General features: G+C 34.8%; 1 protein-coding gene across 3 annotated transcripts in view; it reads left to right on the plus strand.

The window, feature by feature from the left end:
* The window catches only part of PRKCQ (protein kinase C theta), a 191,268-nt gene that overhangs the window by 71,141 nt on the left and 103,903 nt on the right, over positions 1-16,224 (plus strand). For 2 of the 3 annotated variants that reach the window (XM_074194181.1, XM_074194179.1), the window contains exons 3-4: positions 5,054-5,253; positions 10,168-10,228. In XM_074194181.1, coding sequence (XP_074050282.1) covers positions 5,054-5,253; positions 10,168-10,228 — 261 coding nt within the window. Of the gene's footprint in view, positions 1-5,053; positions 5,254-10,167; positions 10,229-16,224 lie in introns of those variants that run through there. The other variant, XM_074194180.1, reaches the window with a different exon arrangement.

A 16,224-nucleotide genomic window follows, 5' to 3' on the forward strand; every position in this document is an offset into this window, starting at 1 on the left:
AATTATCTGGTCTGGCTACTTATACCAGTCAAATTTCTTTCATTCTACTTGAATAGACCATTTGTATGACTCTGGGAAGATCTATAAACAAAGAACCTCTACCTGTCTGGATATTAGTCATTTTCCTTGGCCTCAGTTTTCTCATCTTTAAAATAAGTTAAGATGGACCTCTGAGGTCACTTCCAATTCTAAATGTGTATTCATTCATCAGTTATAATTGCTAACAAAATAAAAAAATAACTATGTGTGATCTGAGCCTCAAGTGTGGTGTGTGTGTGTGTGTGTGTGTGTGTGTGTATAAAATGTAACTATGACTTCAGATTCCTTTTATGGGTACAGTCAATCAACAAGTATTAATTTAGTGCCTACTGAATGCCAAGAATGCAAGTACTGGAGATAGAAGTACAAACAGTGAAACAAATTCTATTCACCAGGAACCTCCATTCTAATTGGAGAATACCATGTAAAGAGTGGTGTTTATATAGTTGTATGAAACCTGAATTTTCTTCATCATCATCTCTCTCATTCTGCATCCCTATTTTTGCCACCCTCTTTCCAACCTAAATCTTTTATTTTGAACCAGAAAGAAAAAGCATCCCACCATAGTAGAAAGAACATTGACTTTGGAATCTGAGACAGCCTGGGTTTGAATTTCAGTCCTTCCCCTTCACTGCTTCTGTGACCTGGGGCAAGTCAAGAAGATTCTAGACAGATTCTTCATTTATAACTGAGAGTTTTGAAATATAAGATCCTTAAGATCCCTTCCAATACTTCATCCCATGAAATTTAAGCCTGAGCCCTTCCAAGACTTTCTTTTGTTATCACACTAGTTTCATTTCTCACATCAGCAGGCATGATTTTGAGAGGTTATTCTGCCAAGAACTCACTGATATCAACCTACATGATTCTACAATAGAATCACAAATTTAGAACTGGAAGGAGCCATCTAATCTGAACCTTTCATTTTATAGATGGGAAATCTGAGGACCTCTGAAATTAAGAGGTTTGCCTAAAACTCACCCAAGTAGTAACAGAAACAGAATTAAACTCATATCCTTTAATTCCAAATCACTCTTCAGACTAGGAATTGATGGGGTGCTACTCTAAGCTTTGCAGTCAGGAAACTCTAGCTAAATATGTTCTAGACAGGGCTCCCTAGGTGCAAATTCTAGAAAGGATTTGTTTTCTCATATGCTCCAAAAAAAATTTGCTTGCTTCATGGAGGATGCCATTGAATTTATTATTATGTGGCAGTCACTCTCAACCCATACAAATTGAGAGAAATAGATTGTTGGCCATTCTTGCCTATAGTCTCAGCTGAGTTTTCTTCTGGCCAGGTCTTTGATAGGACCACCTGGCTACCCCAAAAGAGAATATATAGCAGTTCCCAAATGAAAACCTTTCAGATGTCCCTGAAGTCTTTGAAATGTAAAATGTCTGCCTTTTTCAAATCAGCTTTTGACCTAATGGGCCTCCTGGATCTAGTTCCCTTTATAACCACAGGTCTCATTGACATTTGCCTAGGGGGAGAGGGGGAATTTCTTTTTGGTTGAGTGTTTGAACTTGGTTTAATCAGTGGTGTAGATCAAAGGACCTTGTTAAAAAAAAAAAAAGGAAACTTTGCTTTTCTGAAAGGTTAACCAATGGAATTGTTGAAGGTCTTTTTTTTTCAAGAGCTAGTACAAGATGGCACTGAGATTAAAGTAGTCCTCCCTGGCCTCAAGACACATCAGGCTATGGAACTATATTTTCCATGATAGGTCAGACCATGGCAGAGAAGAAGCTGAGTCCCAGGAAAGGGTAGGAGAGTGGTGGTCAAGTTGGTATTTAAACTCAAGAGTATGAGGCTTCCAAAAGAATGGCAAAGATTTCTGAATCCTCTTGCTCTTTATTAGGTATTAGATTGATCTCAGGCTAGTGTTAGATATTTTCAGAAAATGAATGAGTATAAAAACTCTGCTTTGAAGTGGTTTTTTTTGTTGATATTGTTTTGATGAAGAATGATGTAAGAAAAAAGAAGAAACTAGAAGGTAATAAAAGCAAAAAATCATATTGGTAGTATAGACTTAAAACTAGAAAAGACCTCCCTCAGAGTTCATCTAATCTATTGGTGTCAAATCAAATAGAAAAGGGGGGGGCGTAATTGTGAGGAGGGGTCATTCAATCCTTCAGGCCACATATTGACTTAGAAAACCACATATTAACATTATTTATGTTCTATTTTAGGGCAGCTAAAATAGGATGTAGTAGATAAAGTACCAGGCTTGGAATCAGGAAAACTCAAATTCAAGAGTTTAAGTTCAGCTTTGTGACCCTGGCTGGACAAGTCATTTAATCCCATTTGCCTCAGTTCCTCATCTATAAAAAGAGTTTAAAAAAGAAATGGTAAACCACTCTACCCTTTGCCAAGACTGATTTGGGGTCATGGAGTCACACACAACTGAAATGACTCAATAATAGCATGTATTATTGTATTTCAATTAATTTTGTTAAAAATTACATTTTAACCTAATTAAGCTGTTTTGGGATTGTTAAATGTCTCCAGTCTATCTGATATCTCTGAAATCTAATCATTTTCTCATGTTGCAGATAAGAGAAACTGGGGTTAAATGACTTGTCAAAGATCACACACTTCCCCTCTAAATCTATGTTCTTATTCACCAGTAATTTTTTTGAGCTAGGTGCAAAGCAACTTTGCTTCTCAAATCTATCTTTTGAACTTTTTTTGAACACCTCTCCATCACAAATTCTTGGACAGATTGGCCCATATGCTATTATCCCACATGACTAGTCCTATTACTCTTAGTACCCCTGGATTCCTTCAAAACTCAGCCTACATACCATAGGAGGTCTAGTCACATCTTCTCAGTCACTAGGTGACTTGAACAGTGTAAGCTTCTGGAAGACAGGACTTAGTTTAATTTTGCTCAGTATTCACAGAACCTAACCCATGATATAAATTTAATAAATGCTTGTCAAAGTGAATTGCTAGGAATAATACTTGGTTCCTACCCTCAAGAAGTTTAGATTCAGGCAGTTTGTTTTTAGACCATGAGCCTGTTCCCTCAAGGAAAATCTTTATCTTTAACTTAATAGGCTCCTTTGAAGAATTTAATTGGTCATTTTTATTTGCTATAAGTGAGAAGTCTCTATTAAATTATTTCAAAGCCTCATCATGATATAAAAACCCTAGATTCTTAAAGATTATATGGGGAACTAAGTGGCACGGTAGATAGAGAATTGAGTCAGTAGCCAGAAAGAACTGAAACCAAATCTGGGCTCAGATACTTAGAAGCTGTGTGATCCTATCCAAGTCACTTAATCCCATTTACCTCAACTTCCTCATCTGTAATTAGAATGTGGAACCAGAAATGGCAGACTACTGGAGTATCTTTGCCAAGAAAATCCCAAACAGGGTCACAAAGAATTGGACATGACTGAAACAACTAAACAACAACAAAAACAGAGCACAAATTTTGAAAGACTAGGGTCTCCTGGTAGGAGAATCTGAAAAGGCTTTGAGTATGGGGGGGGGGGGGGCGGGTAGGAGAGATAAACATTGAATAAGCATCTACAGTATAGCATCCCACCTTGCTTATTACTTTAAAATCATTACTTCATATGCTGTTCACAACTATCCTAGGAGGTAGATATTTTATTATCCCCATTTTACAGTTGAAGAAACCAAGTCAAAAGTTAAGCTACATATCTAGGGTCACATGACTAGTAAATGTCTCAAATTGTATTTGAACTATGATCTCTCTGACTCCAGGCTATCTCCATGCTTTATCTACTGCACTACCTAGATGACAGATGCTGTGTCTTCTATACAAGGACCAGCATAGATAAGTTCAGGTAGATTTGTCACCAGAAGATTGACCTAAAGGTGACAATTTCACGGAGAATGCCCATGAAAGCTAAGAGGGCATTGCAATTTGCCCTAGGGGAAAAATTACAGTATCAACAAATGAAATCGGAGTTCCTTGAATTGATTGATTCAGAATCAGCATTTAAATATTGATTTAATTTTCTCCTTCCATGAAGAAGCTCTGGAAAATACCCAGGGGTAAATAAAAGATATTTTCAAATAATGCATTATTGTGAGTAATCAATCTTTAAATTATAGGAATTTGTAACTCAAAATTTTAAAAAGTTAGTAGATAAATAAAAAAAATAACTTAGAACATGTTTCCTAGGAAGGATAATTTAAGGTAGCTAATCTCATCTAAGTTGTATTCTTTAATATAATCGATCACCCAGAGTTATGCTTGCTAAATCAAATTTTCCCTAGACTTGGACCTCCATCTTAAAAGTAATTCCATAGCACTCTCTCTGCTACTATCATCATGCTGAAGTGCTATGTAATATAGCAAAGACTAAAGAAATGTTCTTAGCCAAAAGAAGGTATACACCTGATGTTTAAATGATGTTGCCTTTGTATAGTTTAGTCGATGTCGATTGTAGAATAGTTTATGATTTACTCATTGTAAAAGACTTTTTAAAAGCCACAATAAAAGGGTGCTTATGATGGGCTCAAAAGTATGCTGTTGTGTCTTTCAAATGGATACATAATCTTTTTGATTAGTCATTCTTCCTCAGGTGTCAGTGAGCTAGGTCAGCCACATGGTCTCCCTATTACACAACAGGAAACCAAAACCAAAAGAGCTTTAATGTATTCTAGGTTACAAATGAAGTAATTGGTAGAATGGAAATAACTTTTTTGGTAGATGTGATATTAGTTCAGGCCAGGTCTTCATACCAAAAGGAAAGCAATTTACCAATAATATTGTCTTCAGGAAAGGAGATTCAATCAATATAATATAGGAAGAAAAGTAGATTTGAAGATTTTTATGACCAAAATTATCCAAATTGATTATTCAGATAAATTATTTTGCTTTGGATACGTGATCTTCTCTCTCTCATTTGATGTTTCTCAAGATTATCTTTCAGAATATACTGAGCATGGTTTAGGCCCTCAATGAATCTTTGTTTAAATGAACATCATACTGATCTAGTTTAAGGGAATAATGTATAAATGTCTCTCTCTTCATAGAAAACGGTCAGATCTATGTCCAGAAGAAACCTACCATGTACCCACTCTGGGACAGCACTTTCGATGCTCACATCAACAAGGGGAGAGTGATGCAGATCATAGTGAAGGGGAAAAATATCGATCTGATATCAGAAACAACCATAGAACTCTACTCGTTGGCAGAGAGATGCAAGAAAAACAATGGAAAGACAGAAATCTGGGTAAATATATTATGAATGTAAAGTTAATCAGTCAAGCATATATTAAACTTCTACTGTATATTAAGTGTTGGGGAATCAAAGAGACAAAAAACAATTCCTACTTTCAAGGAGTTCACGGTCTGTTAGAAAAGATAACATGAACACATTTATGCATAAATGTGTGTCAGAGAAAGAGAGAAAATAATCAATAGGGGAATATATAATAAGAGTAATGTTAAATTTTCATGTTGGCCACACTAAAATTGTCATTACTAGCATTTCTTGAAGTCCACCTGGTAGGAGTTAATTAAGATCAAAACTGTCTATTTTCTCACCTAAAGTAAGATGGTACTACTGCCTTAGCTTGGGGAGGGGAAGCACTTCTCTGAAATTTTCATGCAGGTATATTTGAAATGTGATTTCTTAGCCATAAGTATGACATAAAGATATTAGTTATGATATAGAATAAGAAAATATGAAAGTTTGGAAATGTGATACATATTGAGATTTGATTTTGTTCAAAATGAAAGAAGCATTCTAAGAACTATATCTTAGAAAGTCTAGAATTTAGAGTAAGTGTATCTGAGTTCCACCTGTCACTTCCTTCCAGTATGACCATGAGGAAATCATATCCCTTCTCTTGTCTTCAGTTTATTATTCATCTATAAAAGTAGGCACTGTATTAGATGAGTGATGAGGTGCCATTCAGCCCTAAATCTATAATGCTTTGAAGCTGGTTACAAGATGCCACCAGTTCTCCAATCATGTATATTATTCAGCTAGACCCTTTTGTTTTTGTTTTGTTTGGGACACTTATGACTTGCTTTTTAAAGTGATGGAGCTAGGAATAGCACAAGGTCAAGTTAAGCTGAGAAATAAAGGATGGAAAAAGAAGATAGTTTTTTAAGTTCACTTTTAATTAATTAAACTCTTTATGTCTGTCCCTAACTATAAGCTTTTCTGCCATTTATTCCAGAAACCTGCAGTTATTCTAGCTAAACTCCAATGTTTCTGTAGCAACTATTCAGAAAGAGTTAGATTGAGATTTTGTATTGGTCTTCTATGCTATAAAAATTTTTTAAAATGGTGAACAGAGTATGGACCAGAATAAAAAACTTAAGGGCTCAGAAATTTAATAAGAATTTTATATTTGAAAATTTGGTTGAGAAGCAGTCAACTTTTAAAAGTTAAAAGCACTTGTTTTATAATACAAGCCCCAAAATATTATCTGTGTGCATACTCATTTTAACAGGAGCAACTATGTTTTTCCAATAAATAGAATTGCCAGGCCTGAGTCAGAAAGATTCTTTTTTCTGAGTTTAAGATAGCCTCAGAGACTTACTATTTGTGTGACCCTAGACAAATCCCTTAATCCTGTTTTCCTCAGTTTCCTCATCTGTAAAATGAGCTAGAGAGGGAAATGGCAAACCACTCCAGTATCTCTGTCAAGAATTTCCCAAATAGGATCACAAAGAGTTTAATGCAACTAATAATGATTGAACTAATATTACTCAATTTATACTACATATTTTACACACACGTCATCTAGACTGGTTGATATGTGTTAATTAAATATATACACATTACTAGATAATATAATAAATAATCTTTATTGTTTCCAAAAAGTCTCTTTTTTACTGTACATTGAACTTAGGAACTGGAGAGAGGGTCCTCCCTCAGCATACTAATGTGATGAGTTTGTCATATTACCCAGCTGTCATCATGAGAGACAGGGAGAAGTAGAATCCAAGGAGAAGAGGGAGGGAATTAAGACTGGCACCAGTAAATACAAAGTTGAGGGGCAAGCAGGGGCAAAGTCTAAGGAGGGCAAGCCTAAGTGAGGTATTTATATTGACTTGAGAAGGAAAATCTAGGAAACATGAGAGATCCGATAATGAATTCTACTTGTTTCCTAACTGTCTTTGCTGATGATCTACATTATTCTTTGGGAATTTTAATAGTTGCATACTTTGTTGTATTCAGTTATTAATGTAACTATTTACATGGTTTCTAACTTTTTCCAACTTTGATCTGCATGGCAAAAAAACTATTTTTGTTTAAGCTCAGTAGCTGCTTATTACTTAGTCTAAATACAAACTCCTGTGTCATTTAAAATCTTTCACAATATGATCTCTACCTAGCTTTCCAATCTTATTTATTATGCATTATTCCCCTTCATACACTCTTATGTTTCAGACAAATTGTTCCACAGATAGGACATTCCATCTCCATCCCCATGTCTAAGCATCAAACCAAGTATCTTTACTAGTTATTTGATCTTTTGTATCAAAACACTACCTTTTAGGGAGTAACAGAAATGTGATTTGCCAAATATAATACATTAACATATAATGCAATATTTTTCTTTTTTTAATTTCTTATTCATAACAAACACCCAACACAATGATCATTTCCATATACTCTGTCGAACAGAAGGAAAGAATTATACATAAAACTGTGAATTTTTATTATGTAGATTTTGCTCTTCAAGTACATAATAAATTCAATGTATTTCATTGAAATTTCAAAGCCTCCCTGATTGTATATAATTCCTTCTGGCTTTCCTTCTGGCCTCCTCTCATTTGGGAGGAGGAGGAGGGAAGAGAGGGAGAACCATCATTTTCTCCTATGTCCTCTTCAATAATACATTGCTTTTTCAGAGAATAATTGGTTAGTTAAAGTCCTTCATAAACCTTAAATGCTATACTTGAACAACTTTGATGATAAATTGTTCAAAGAATGCACAATTTTCCCTAATTTATTTTGATAGTGAGTTTAGAACCAAAAACTTCATTTGTAATTAGCAGATATTTGCTGAGCATACATTAGATACAAGTCATTCCTTTCCCTTTTGGTATATGTTTATGTTTTCTTTTCTTTTCCATCAGTCTACACATGATATGGATGATTAGATGGCATAGTGGATAGAATGTCTGCCCTAGGGCCAGGAGGATCTAAGTTCAAATCCAGCCTCAGACACTAGCTATGTGACCCTGGGGCAAGTCACTCTACCTGTTTGCCTCAGTTTCCTCATCTATAAAATGAGCCAGAGAAGGATACGGCAAACCACTCCAGCATCTTTGCCAAGAAAACTCCAAATGGAGTTATAGAGAGTCAAAAACAACTGAAATAACTCAACAAAAACTATAACAAAACCCATATAACCTAGTTCAAAGAGTGAGTTTCTGCATCCCTGATAAATTGACACTTACTATTTTACATAGTTAACTTTCATTTCTCAGCAGTCTAGGTAAGTACAGTTTCATATCCTAATAAGATTTGTTTTCACATTTCCCTTATGCTACAAACAACTCAACTCTTAACTGTGATCAATAAACCAAGACGTTCAATTTTGCTTTAATTTCTTATGTTATTTGTTTTATTAGAATAATGATATAAACAATCTTGTTCTTTTTGTCTTTGCTTTGACAAAATAAGCTTCCTTAAGCATGGATATGACTATGCTCAGAAATTTTCAATGACTCCCCATTGCGTCTCATAAATTACAAGCTATTAAGCCTGACACTTAAGGACCTCCAAAATCTGATCCCAGTATTCCTTTCTTGTGTTATTTCTTATTTCTCTATTTCTTGCACCCTTATAAACAAACTAGAATATGAACTTTACCTGAAATGTGGCAGTTCATTTCCCATCTCTGTGTTTGAATAGGCTATCCACAATGCTGTTTTATTTCTATCTCTCAGAACCTTTAACTTCCTGGTTGTACTTCTGCTAAATCTTCCTTGACCTCCAAGGTGGTTAGTGTTCTCTTCCTTCTCCTTCTTGTCTCTTTTTACCATTAGTCCTCCCTAAGAAGGACTGTCTTTTGCCTGTATTTATATCACCATCACTTAGCATGGTACCTAGTGCACAGGAGACACTAAATAAATATTTATTATTTACTTGTAATATGTGGTAACATGTTGTTACATGTTGGTTTCTAAAATAGTACACAAATTCCAGGAAGGTAGAAACTGTTTCTTTTTTTTTTGCCTTTGTATCTCCAGTATCTAACTTAATTTATACATAGTAGATGCTTTATTTGTTGAATTTTCAATTATCTATTTTTAGCATTTATTTTTTATATTCTGAATTCCAAATTCTCTCCCTCCCCCACCCATTGATAAGACAAGCAATATATCAATTATATGTGTAAAATCATACAAAATATATTTCCAAATTTTTCTGTGTTTGTTAAATTGACTTTAATGATTTCCTGCATTTTTTTCTAGAAGTAATACTACAAAATGCTGGATCACTGCGTCATTTCTTTATGGGAATTTTTTCATCACCTTCTGCACCAATCTAGTTTAAAATGTTCCCTTTTGGATTACCTGCTTCTTTGTCAAAGAGACTCTTCTGATTCTTTGACAAATTTCTTTCCTTTGTCCATTTAACACCCTTTCTGTCTGGATTGACCAACTATGGTGAAGGAAGTTAAGTATATCTATTTGTAAAGTCAGAATTTATCTGTCCTTTATGACCTTTCCTTTGGCCCAAAAATTGAAAACTAAAACCATTGCCTTTTATCTGCTCCCTTGTAGTCCTTCCATTGTGACCAGGACCTGACCTGAGTACTTATCAAATAAAAATTTTAAAAAGAAAAAAAAATAATCTGAGCAGGTTACTGTGAACCCCTCTTAAAAAACCTGGTATGCTTTCCACATACTCCTTCCTTTTAGATTTTGACTTCTAAAAAACAGTCATGAATTTTGAGGTGTTCTTGAGAGTCATTGGTGAGAGGGCTGCCTTTCAAGCCATTATTACTTCTAATAGTAATAATGAATAGAGAGAATATAGGGAATTGAAAAGTATTCTGCATAGATTCATTAGTCACTACAATAACTGACCTTTATTGGCAGAGAACTTTAAAATGCTTAGCCCGGGGTTCTACTCTCACTGTCTGACTGAACTTTCTTTCTTTCTCTCAACCAGTTAGAGATGAAACCTCAAGGCCGCATGTTAATGAATGCAAGATACTTTCTGGAAATGAGTGGCAAGTGACTTTTTTTTCTTACTATTTGGGAGTGATAAGGGCATGTCTTTGCAGATATGAGCCTTCTTAACATTTCTATAATGGTGGGAAAGGATGGGGGTAGAAATGGTAATATAGAAACATTCCATCCATGCTATTGACATCTCAGATTATGTTCATAGTTTGAATGTATGCTCTTACTCTATGGGCACATATAAAATGGTTTATAGATATGTCTACTGTCATTCTTTTGTTTTCTGTCTCTAGGTAAAACAGTGCTTTTAATTCATTTTTTACGTGTAGTTTTAAATGTAATTCCAATTCAGAAAGTTCCTTTCTTTTATCATCAGTCTGGATTCATATACATGTATGTAGTAGTAAGTAGGATATCAGATGACAATGCTATATCAACATCAACAACAATAATAACAGCAACATCATAGTAATAATAATTACAGCAAGCATTTATATGTCACCCACTATCTATCTTTCTATCTATCTATCTATCTATCTATCTATCTATCTATATCTATATATATCTATATATATCTATATATCTATATCTATCTCAGGTACTATGTTAAGCATTTTATAATTATTATCTTATTTTATTTGATCCTCACAACCACCTTGGGAGGTAGGTGTTGTTATTATCCCCAATTTACAGATATAGAGCCTGAGGCAGAAGGAGGTCAAGTGACTTGCCCAAGGCCACACAGTCTGAAACTGGATTTTAACTCAGGTCTTCCTGACTTTAGCCCTAGAAGTCTATCCATTCCAAATCTAGTGATCTATTCATTGAACCACAAAGCTGCCTCTTGCAGACTACAGCAATTTACAAAACAGCCTAAAGAACATAGATGGAGTTAGGATTTGCTTCAGTGCTAGATGACTGAAAATCACATTTTCTTGAACTGTTCAAGTATGTGTTTATATTGTAAATGAAAATTCACTGAATATGGAGGTGCACATCATCTGTATAAAAGGAACATAACATATGTGTTTATTTCTAAGGTGTACAAAAAGGAATGAATCAATCAATAATAATAATAATTAGAAGTAGATTCAGTGGTGGAGGACCTGTGATTAGGCTCTACCCCTCCCTGTGTGACTTTAGGGAAGTGACTATGGGCATCATTTTCTCATCTATAAAATGAAGAAAGACCTATATGGTCTAAAGTCTAAAGTCCCTTCTGACACTAAATCAATAATCTAAGTATAATAGAAAGTGCTATGAACTAGGAAAAGCCCTGTTCTACATTAATAGCTGTGTGATCTTGGACAAATTATATAAATTTCTCATTCTTATGCTGCTGCATCTATATGAAGATGTTAGATTAGACCAAGGGTTCCCAAGATAACATCCACAGACCATTTTTTCTAGATTCAGAGTCACTAAACTGAGAAAAAGAATCACATCTTTATTTTCACTAATCCCTTGTTTCCCTTGCATTCCTCTACCTTATTTCATGAATTTAAAAACATCATTCTGAATAAAGATCCATAGACTGCACAAGATCAGCAAAGGGAGTCCATGATATAAAAAAAGGGTTAAGAACTCCAGAATTAGACCATTTTTAAAGTTATCTTCCAGCTCTATAATTCTATGCCTACCACCATGTCAAATATCACTATTATTCATTTCCTATTTAAAAAAAAACGTAACTATTATCATGAATTTAAATGACATGTGTAAAAAGAGGTTTGTTTGATGAAAGCTATATTTACATGTACATTGTACATAGCCATGTGCTGCTTCTGTGGCATCTGGTTATTTTTTTATGCATATATACATACACACACACACACACACACTCTGAGTATCCAGGTACAGATATTAACTACTGCAACTCATAACACCCTAAACCTAGGACCATACAAGAGAGTATTCCTATGATAATTAGATAATTAGATGTCATTTATCCCTAATTCTTTTTTTCAGAGGAAAGGAAATTTAAATTTAGGCAGGGTTCAAATAGGACATCGAGGTGGTACAGTTGATACAGCACTGGCCCTAGAATTACAAGGACTTGAGTCCAAATTTAGCCTCAGATGCTTACTAGCTTAAGTGACCCTGGACAAGTCACTTAACTCTTCAGTTAAATGGAGATAATAATAGCACTTGTTTTGCAGGGTTGTTGTGAGGATCAAATGAGGTAATTATAAAGCACTTAGAACAATGTTTACTAGACAGTATGCACTATATAAATGATAATAGTTATTATTGAATAACTGAAAAGAAACAAATAATTTAAGACTTTCTTATCCTTTAATCTAAATTATATCACATAGAATTATGATGTTTTGAAAATACTTTGTTATGTATATTGACTTGGGGAATCGGAAAAAAACTCCATAAATTTAAATAAATTTCAATTACTGGCCTAACATATTAATATATATATATATATATATTTTTAAAAGAATGTTTTTCAAATATAAGAAAAACTACACTTCTCACCATTTTTAAAATGCAACATTATGTAAATTGAGAAATCATTTGAATGCAAGTTATTTTAGGAAAGGATTTAGATTTCTCTTTTAAGAAACAGCTTCATGAATATTCATACTGCTACAGTGAAACTTGAATTTGTCATTTGAATGGAAGAAAAAATGCAGGTGAGTAAGGGAAAAAATCATAAATTTTTACCTTAATTATACATGTCCAGTAACAATTTTAAAGTAAATCTCTTTTATATTTTTCTCATGTGGATATGGAGAGGCAGTAGGTGTGATTGACAGAGTGTTAATTTTGGAGTCAGGGAAACAAAAATGCAAAACCTGCTTTTCATACTTCAACTAGGTGACCAAGAGAAAGACACTTAATGTCTCTGGACCTCAAACAATTCACTTTCTAGGTAGAGACCATTTTCACACAGATAAAATTACAAATCACTGATGTATTAAGGCTAATGTAGGATCTCCATCCCCAAGGTCAAAGTTAGTGGGTTTTTCACCCATTCTTTCAACACATACTAATTTACCATGTAACATTAAAAATGAAGACTAGAGGGTGCCTTACATGAAGTATTTATTGCAGTTCGAGGTTATAAAGGAGTTTTTCCCATAGTACCTTCCTCCTGCCTTTGAGATGAAATCATTCCCTAAGGCTAAATCCTGAGCTCTTGTCTTTTCTCTCTCTAGGGTCTTTCCCTAGGCAATTTCATCTACACTTACTGTTTCAGTTATCCCTTTCATATGTATGACTTAAAAATCTAGCTCTCATAACTCTCTCAACATCCACAACTAAATTTTCCATCTGCCTCTAAACCAAAATGTTTCATCTGAATCTCCAAATAAACATCTGAGTTTACCTAATTTATCATCTCCCTCTACCTCCTACCTTCCTTATTCATATTAATGAAATCAACTTTCTCCCAATCACCAGCTCATATTTTGGAATATGTTTTTGATTTCTTCCTCTGCATCAATCTTCATATGTTGATGGGTGCCAAATCCTACTAGTCTCATCTCCAATGATACCTCGTAAATCTATCCCTTCCTATCTATTCCCCCCCATTTCCCTATTTTGGGTCCTTATTACCTCTAAAACATTTCAGTAAGCCTTCTAGCCAATTCCTTCATCTTTGATATATCCTTCACACCAGATCCATCTTCCTAATGTGCAAGCCCTCAATGGCCATTCCACTGTTTTAAAATTTTTCTGATGATTCTTGAGTGGAGTATGAATTACTCATTCTATCAGTGAAAGCCTTCTCAAACCTGGGTCCCATCTGTCTTCTTGTCTAATCTCTTATCCCTTTTCTCATACATAAGTTCTTGATGTACATATGATCTCCCTTACTTAAGTTTAAGAACCTTAGAGGTAAGGATATACTGCTTTCTTTATTTTAAGTGCTGAGAAAGAAACAAACATTATAAAAGAATGAATAGAAAAGCATTTATTAAGCATCCATTTTAGGTAGCTAGATGGTACAGTGGGCTTGGAATCAGGAAGACTCATTGTCATGAGTTTGAATGCAGCCTAAGTCACTTAAACCTTCTTTGCCTCAGTTACTTCATCTGTAAAATGAGCTGGAGAAGTAAACATCAAATCACTCCAGTATCCTTGCCAAGAAAATGCCAAATGGGGTCATGAAGAGTCAGGTAGCTCAAGAGTCTCAAAACAACTCTGCAGCAACATCTACCAAGAGAGCACTGTTCTTATCTTTGGAAATACAAAGAGAAAAATTTAGTCCCTGTTCTCAGGATGCTAGTTTTTTGAATGAGGTAGGAAATCAATTGCTTTTGCTCAATTGAAGCTTAAGAGGTGATCCTTGCCCTCAAGCAGTTTACACTGGGGGAGGGGATTTGGGAGAGGTTAGAGACACATTAACATAACTAAAACAAATAATTATAAAGAAAGTTTATGGAAAAGAGAGAGCTTTGTGCGCTGCATTGGAAATGGGATTTAAACTAAGTTTTTAAAGAATGAGCAGCTTATTTTTAATCAGAGGGCATGAATATGCCTCACTGAGTGAATATGCAATATAGAGTGAGGATATTGACTCTACTGGGGAGTAAAATAAGAACCGACCCATTGGGAACATCTTTTAGAGAAAGTTGAAAGCCAGGCAAAGGACTTTTAACCTGATTCATAAGGCAATGGAAAACCATTAATGAGTTTTGAGCAGAAGTGTAATATATTTAAAATGGTGTTTTAAGAGGTTGATTTATCATCACTGCCAAGGTTAGAGCAGAGAGTGGAGATATTGGAAACAAGGACACCAATCATAAGACTGTTAAAATCATTTAGAAATAAAGTGATAAGAACCAGGACTTGTGTGATGGCAAGAGAATTGAAGAAAAATGACAACCTAAAAGCATGATTTGGTGACAAGTTGTTGTTCAGTTCTTTCCAGATCTTTGTGATCCCATTTGGGGTTTTCTTGGCAGAGAATAGTGCATTTAGTAAATGGTTTACAATTTCCTTCTCTAGTGGATTAAAACAAATAGAAGTAAAGCAATTTGTCCAAGGTCACACAGTTAGTGTATCTTGAGTTTGGTTTTGAACCCAGATCTTTCAGACTTCAGACCTTAGGATACAATCCACTGAGCCATCAGTGTCAGGTAAGCCATGGGCAATAAAGGAGAAGGGACAAAGAGAACAAGATTTCTAGCTTGAGAGCATAGTCATACCACTAACAGAAACTGAGTAACTAGAAAGAGAAGTCAGTTGTAGGAGAAAATAAATTTCATTTTTGAAACATTGAACTCAGAATGAAATGACACCATATACCCATAAAGAGAATTACAGCTCTTTTGGGAGTAAGGACTTAATCTCTCCCACTCTCTTCTCAAAGAACATTATTAGACCTCAGTTTTATCCTTCTTCCCTAATTGCATTGCTCTGCTGCCAATACACTTCTTTTTCTAAAGCCCTTGCCTTCTCCTATCACCTTCTCTACATCTTCCTTGCCAGCAACTTTCCCTAAATATGACATATATGGAAGCTTCTCTACCTTGTCTTATGCTATCCCCTTTGTTTTTCAACATTAGCATTCATCTGGCATCTAGAGTGCAATCCTTTGTCCTTTTAGACCCCAGTGACCTACATTAGTTGTGTCACATCACTGTGTCACAACCACATTTGTAACTTGTCATAACTTGACTTTCAGTACTTCAAACTCAGAATTCATCTTTCTGACCACAACCTTTTTAACTTAGAGCTGTTCTCATATTTTACTTCTGTAGATCTTACTCTTTGTCCTTATATCTCCTGTTACTTAAGACCTCCAATTTCACTCTTCTTAATGTCAATTGATTTTTACCTAGTTGCAATCATTTTAGTGTTGTACTCACTAGTAATATATGTTCTCTGGATACCTTCTCCCTTTACTATGTCTATTATGCTCAACCTCAGTGCTACAGATGTATCCCATTCTCTGTTTTGCCCATTGCCAGTTCATTGAGCTGAGCCTTTCTAATACTCAGAAATCCTTTAATTCCTCTCCAGTTAGCTCACTAACATTCTTTATGGTGTCCTTCTAAACTTATCCTACACCCCTCAAAATCCC

This window comes from Macrotis lagotis, chromosome 7 (genome assembly GCF_037893015.1).
Source record: "Macrotis lagotis isolate mMagLag1 chromosome 7, bilby.v1.9.chrom.fasta, whole genome shotgun sequence".
NCBI classification, from domain to species: Eukaryota; Metazoa; Chordata; class Mammalia; order Peramelemorphia; family Peramelidae; genus Macrotis; species Macrotis lagotis.